Source organism: Salarias fasciatus, chromosome 12 (assembly GCF_902148845.1).
Source record: "Salarias fasciatus chromosome 12, fSalaFa1.1, whole genome shotgun sequence".
In the NCBI taxonomy this organism is placed as follows: domain Eukaryota; kingdom Metazoa; phylum Chordata; class Actinopteri; order Blenniiformes; family Blenniidae; genus Salarias; species Salarias fasciatus.
In genome coordinates, this window is record NC_043756.1 from 14,891,236 (window position 1) to 14,897,235 (window position 6,000).

At 42.8% G+C, this 6,000-nt stretch overlaps 1 protein-coding gene across 1 annotated transcript in view; it reads left to right on the plus strand.

The window, feature by feature from the left end:
- stpg2 (sperm-tail PG-rich repeat containing 2) overlaps nucleotides 1–5,079 on the plus strand; it is a 53,237-nt gene extending 48,158 nt beyond the window's left edge. The window contains exon 13 of the mRNA XM_030104216.1: nucleotides 4,894–5,079. Coding sequence (XP_029960076.1) covers nucleotides 4,894–5,061 — 168 coding nt within the window. The 3' untranslated portion in view covers nucleotides 5,062–5,079. The remainder of the gene's footprint in view (nucleotides 1–4,893) is intronic.
- Nucleotides 5,080–6,000: the final 921 nt, after the last annotated feature.

The window sequence follows — 6,000 nt, forward strand, 5'->3', positions numbered from 1 at the left end:
AGATTTAATGATCTCACTATACTAATATAAAACCTTGTGTGAGTAACGTCTCATACTGTCTTGTACTTTTCCTATTCTGTGGCACATCGTATGGCTTCATTTACCTTTAAGTAGCATCGTTCTTTTTTCTTTCTGGTGGAGAGCGCGTTTCTGCACACGTCTCAGTAATTAGCTGTGCGACGGTGAACCTGTGAGTATATAACTCCACAAACCATTACACAGTTAAAGATGGTATGAAATTGTGCAGAGAGAAAGGATGGAATTACAGGGTGAGGCGGATGAGCAGGCAAGAGAACAGGATGATAGAGATGAAAAAGGGTGATGTGAAAGAAGCGGGAGAGACGGCGACAGAGGTGAGACAGTGCTGGAGAGGTAGAGGAAGAGACGAGGAGAGGAGAGACAGACAGGAGCAAATTGAGCCGCTGAAGAGGATGGTTAAATTCAACAGCTGAAAATGTGTTCTGAGCATCTGCAATCTGAAGCAGGCAGTCGCGTAATGGAAGACCAGCGGCTTCAACACCAGTGCGTTGCGTACGTGTGCGTTCAGCCCATACGTGTGTCATGTCACAAAGCTATCTACTTGAGCGACATTAGCGCATAGCCAGGGCTCATTTAGTGCTTCCATTAAACGCACCATGCGAGGTACCTGCGAGTGGGAAGCAGACTTGATTACTTCTGTGAAGCACGTCCCTGTTCTTTTTCGCCGGGCTTAATTTCGCCGACAGACGAGCGTGGATGCAACGTGGGAATATAAAAAGACACAGGGAGCGGCTGCCAAGCAGAAACAAATATTAATTAATTGCTGTGATCTTTGCTGATAGATGTAAGCCTGTCAGCTCGAAGTCACACACAGAAAGGAGGTTGAGAAACTCGAGTTGCTTTGATACTCGTGAGTCAGAACAGAAGGTGTCCTTACCACAGCTGACATTTCATCAAAACTCCTCATGGCGCAATGTCTGTGATGAACGCTGATTTTCCTAATGTACGTGGACTTTTAATTCTTTCTGTAATTGAGAATTAGGCATTTTATTCACCAACCTGGAAACTCTGACTGATCACAGTTCACATTTGAAGATGTGGATGTGTGTGTTTTGTTGACCAAAGATGATAAAAAGTTTCGAAAGTTTAGAAAAGTGAAAGCTTTTCAACAGGGAAACCAAATAATTTTGTGACTTGGACTGAAAAAGCAAATGAAATAGAGCTATACTTAAAATCAATGCAAAATCCAAGTAATTCTTAAAAGAATTTTCTGTCCTGAATGCCAATTATTAATTTTTTGATCAACTGCAGTGGTTAGCATTCTCGCCTCACAGCAAGAAGCTCTGGGTTCAAACACTGGCTGATGCCTTTCTCAGTGGAGTTTGCATGTTCTCTCCATGTTTATGTGGGATTCCTCCAGGTAGTCGAATACTTTCCTCCTGCAGTTCAGACCCATTCATGTGAAGTTAACTGAGGACACTAAGCTGCCCCAGGGTGTGAATGTTGGTGTGTGTGAATTGTCTCGACTTGTCCGACTCGGCTTGGCGACTTGTCCAGGGTGTATCTTGGCTTCGGCCATAGTTCGATGGGATGAGCTCAAGGGCCTCATAACCCTGCACAGAATTAAATGGTATAGAAAATGGCTGGACAGTTTAAATTAGTGATAATACATAACAATTGATTTGCAGCCACTCTGAGTGGAATAGATACCATATGGGATCACGTCAGACTTTTTTCTTTTTCCTTTTTTTTTTTTTTTTTTTTTTGCCTGCAATAGTTGAAACAGGCAGCTCAAGTAACTTCGCCATGCTCTTCCTGCTGCAGCATATTTCCAAAGCACCCTTTTTAGCACTTGGTCCTAAAGCCATCAACACTCAGCTCTCACTCTTGTGCTTCATGCTGGCTGTGCACTCATCTCCTGAAAGTCATGCTGTCACTCGCTGCTTTTCATAACGCCTCTCGGAAACCCAACCTCCACCTCACCGTCTGCTTGTAGTGCGTGCTCCCCAAGGTGCGAAAATAATGTTGTCACTTCCAACTCCCCAGCTGAGCCTGAGGTCTCTTTGTGGCTGTCATTTGATGAGGGATGCTAAACATAGATGTGCTTTACCTTCACGTAATGATCCAGTGTTCACATGTAGACCGTCTGAATTAGTGAAATCAAAACTCCTGTTTATGAAAAGCATTCATGCCATTGTTTTATCTGTGGTAAAAGTTAAAAAAAAAAACTTTAGATAGGATGTAAGCGGTGGAGTGTGTGTGTAATGTGATGAGGACATCTTGTGTGAATCCCTGTCTGCATCTACAGTTCACTGTTATGCTGACACGTGTGACATGTGTTGTGTGTGTGTTGTGGGAAACTCTTGGTTCAAACATTTCTTGTGTATTTACACATACATACTGAGCAACATAATCACCACCACCCATTACCAAACTGCACAGCCTCCCCTTTCCCTTCTTCCATCTCTGACCTACTGAGACACCCTATAATCTCCCTCATCATTGCCATGCCGATGCCGTCGTCACTTCCAAGGGCTCTTCCCCATCTCCTCAACCTCCTGGGTAACCCCGAGGATGACCTGGAGTTGAACCCGCAAACCTTTTCCCATTTGGATCAATACTGAGATCTAAGCAGCTCAGACAATGTGCCTAAATCCTGCCGCCGCTCCTCTGGCATACTGATGTGTGTGTGTGAGCTGGGAGGTGAGGTGAGGGGGAGATGGAGACATGGAGAGAGAGACAGAGAGAGAGAGCGAGCTTTGAAAACCCAGCAGAGGTAGACTCCCCAGGCAATACCCAGGTAGAAGAGTTGGTGGATTTGGTGTGTGTGCACGTGTGGGATATGTCTCCATGATATGTCTGATATGTCTTATGTATAATAAGATGCATTGTGCTGTTTCACAGTGCTTTTAGAGAGGTCATCGTCAGGTCAGAGTCTGAAATGCTTGTGGCCTCGTTTTTAAATACTTCTGTTTCATGTCAGACCGAGAAGTAGTAATCATGACACAGAGACCTTCAGGTGTTAGGGTAGAGGGGTGTGGCAGGTGTTAAGGGGTCCCTTTATCCTTAATTTTTTTCCCCTGCATCTTTTTTTATCACAGTGATTAACAGATCAATTAAAACCATAGGTGTAAAGCCTGGTCCATGCTTCACATGTCCGCGTGTGTGCACGTTCCGCATTGGTCCCTGTGACCTAAAAATCGTAAACATTTCCTGTCCGCTAGTGTCTGCGTGGATCCTGTGGATCAGTGCGCACGCATGGAACGCGCACCGCGTGAGCCCAAAATGTAGCATGAGAGAAAGAGCGTACGCGTACGGCATGATCCAGGCTTAACAGTTCAAGCACTTGCATCATATTTGAATAGACTTTTGGTGTATTTCCAATTAAAATCTTTCACCTGGCACAGGAAGAGTTATACTTTTTATTCCCTTTCTAGCCTAATGGCTTTAATAATATAATATAATATATAATATTGTGTGATGTGAAAACATTAGGCAGCATGGCATTCAGCCAAAGATTACCACTTAGCTTCAGACAAAGCAGGTGAGCTCATATTTGGAGGGCCTGAAGGGGCACAGTGGCGTTCAAGCTCTGCGACGTGAGATTCGTCTTTCCCACACTTTGAACATCTCTGATTTAGAACAGATGCTAACAGTCATACTGATGCTAAATGTGAAAGCAAAATCTTTGAAACAATTGGCTCAGCCTAGCTAGAAACAGACCAAAAAAAATCATCGCATGTTATTGTGAATCAAAGGTGTGAGTATAAAATGCCTTCCACAATCTGTCTGAACTGTGTCAAAAGTTTTTTTTGCCTCCTTTAGTGTTTTTTTTTTTTTTTTTGGAAAGAGCTGCAAAGTTTACGATCGTTCACTGTCAGACACAGTTTGTCTTAAAAGTCTTCAGGCTGTGAGATGAAATAACAATCTGAGTGATTGGTAGATAATCCAGGAGGTTACTTCTGTTTGGAAGCCAGCGGCCACCATGACTCTTCTCTTTATTACACAGTACTTACAGATGATTCAGCCACTCAGTTATGCAAAGTTTTTGTTGTTCTTTGTTGTCATAGTATTCAAAAACTTTTGCTTTGGTGCTTTTTGAAAATGAATGCTGTTTCTCATGTTTAAAGATCTCATACTTTAGAGAAAGGATGTCTTCATTGCATTTTTATGCCTCTAAGCCTTCGCCACAGGCACCAAGCATTATGTTTTCAAGTTGTCTCTCTTTCTCTCATTAGCACAATATCTCAAACATGCCCTGAAGGAATTTCTTCAGATTCAGCACACACAGCCTCTCCCATCGAAAGATGAAATGATCAGACGCTTCTGGTCAGAGTTTAAGGTCACTGGAACCTGATATTTTGTCATTTATGTGATATCCCAGCAACACTTTCAAGAAGGCTGCTTTCTTCTTGGTACCAGGGGGGAGGGTTCAAAACCTGCACGGTGCTGGGTTGGATCGGCTGCGTGCGCTGAGCCGTGCCACAGTCGGGCTGCTCAAATTTCTGGGTGATCTCATTCTCTTGAAAGTTTAGTGTGCCGCAAGTTTGGTGATGCTGGACTGGAGTTCCTTTGACACACACTGACTGTCAGTCAATGATGAATTTGGTTTATTTTCTAAACGTCAAAAGTCAAAGATCAGAGCTTCTGTGTGAGAGAAAATAGACACGATGTTAACACATAAGATAGATGTTTAGAGGAAGGGTGGAAAACAGCACTGTGATGCCATCCATCTTCTATGACACTCAGGTTATATCATAGAAGTATTAAAAATGACCCATTGATTCATACAATTACAGCAGTAACAGAAATAGTAACAAAAAAAATCATCTTTTCTCTGCTGACAGAACAATCAGACAAAAATATTGTTCTTATCTCATCACGTCTCATCATCTGCTATTTGTGTCTCTGCAGCTGAGCGCAGGTTTGATGAACACGGTGTTGAAAGGCACCTTCAACGTGACTCTCAACAACCCGCTGAGTCCCTGCTGCGGCCCGCATGCCGCCCACGGGCCTTCAGCAGCTCACAGGACCATTAACGCCGTCGCACCCAAAACTCCCATCGCCCCGAGCACTTCTTAGAGCTCTCTGCGGGTCAAAGCTTAAGCGAGCGAGGTGAGTGGGGTAAAGGGTCAGTCGACAGCGCCGACCCGAGAGGGTGAAGGTCATCACATTTGAATTCACGTTGTCAGAAAGCTGAATATGCATGAATATTTATGATTATATCCATTTCTCTTGAATGTATAATAGATAATCAGTGAGCTTTTTTCAATTATTAAATTGTAGCTTGAGTTTATGAATTAAAAGGACGTGTAATTTTGTAAGGGTCTATATAAAGACTGCAGCAGTCATAAGGCCTGCTGTTTGAGGCAAAGCTTGAGTTTGTTTTATAAACAAGCTGTTCCAGGCAAATTATGATAATGGCTGGTGCCACTGGATGCAGGGCTTTCCCTGACAAAAGATAACTTACTATTGCAATATCTTCTGCTGAGGTCTAAAAAAGTGTTTACTGCATAGAAAGCCTTTGTTATGGTTTTACACAGAGATCATGAGATATCAAGAATGTAAATAGCGTGTGTGTCTGTGTTTGTGCGTTTGTGTGCATCCATATTGAAGTACACAATGTTCAGACTAGATTCCCACGACTGCTGTTCTTCTAATAGTCCAGCAGTTGAGTTTTTAAGTATATGAGGTCTCCCTCGCAGTACATTTCACAGCCAATTTGCTAATTGTTGCGGTTGATAACTTGTGTCGTTAAACCTAAAATTTAGGAGAGCTCAATACTGTTTAACTTTATTTTCCTTTTTTTTTTTTTTTTCCAGTTTCAGACTCTTGCTTGGAAGAGGCACACGTCTCTCTCTTCAGGTTGGGAAAGTCAGATCCCTTCAATAAACCTCGTGTCTTCAGCTGCTTGTTCCTTCAGTCTTTATTCTGATACTGTGATTAGGCTTTGTGTCTGGAGCAGGTCACACTTTGTTGATCAATAACATTTACAAAGCTGTTATTATGATCATTTCCTCA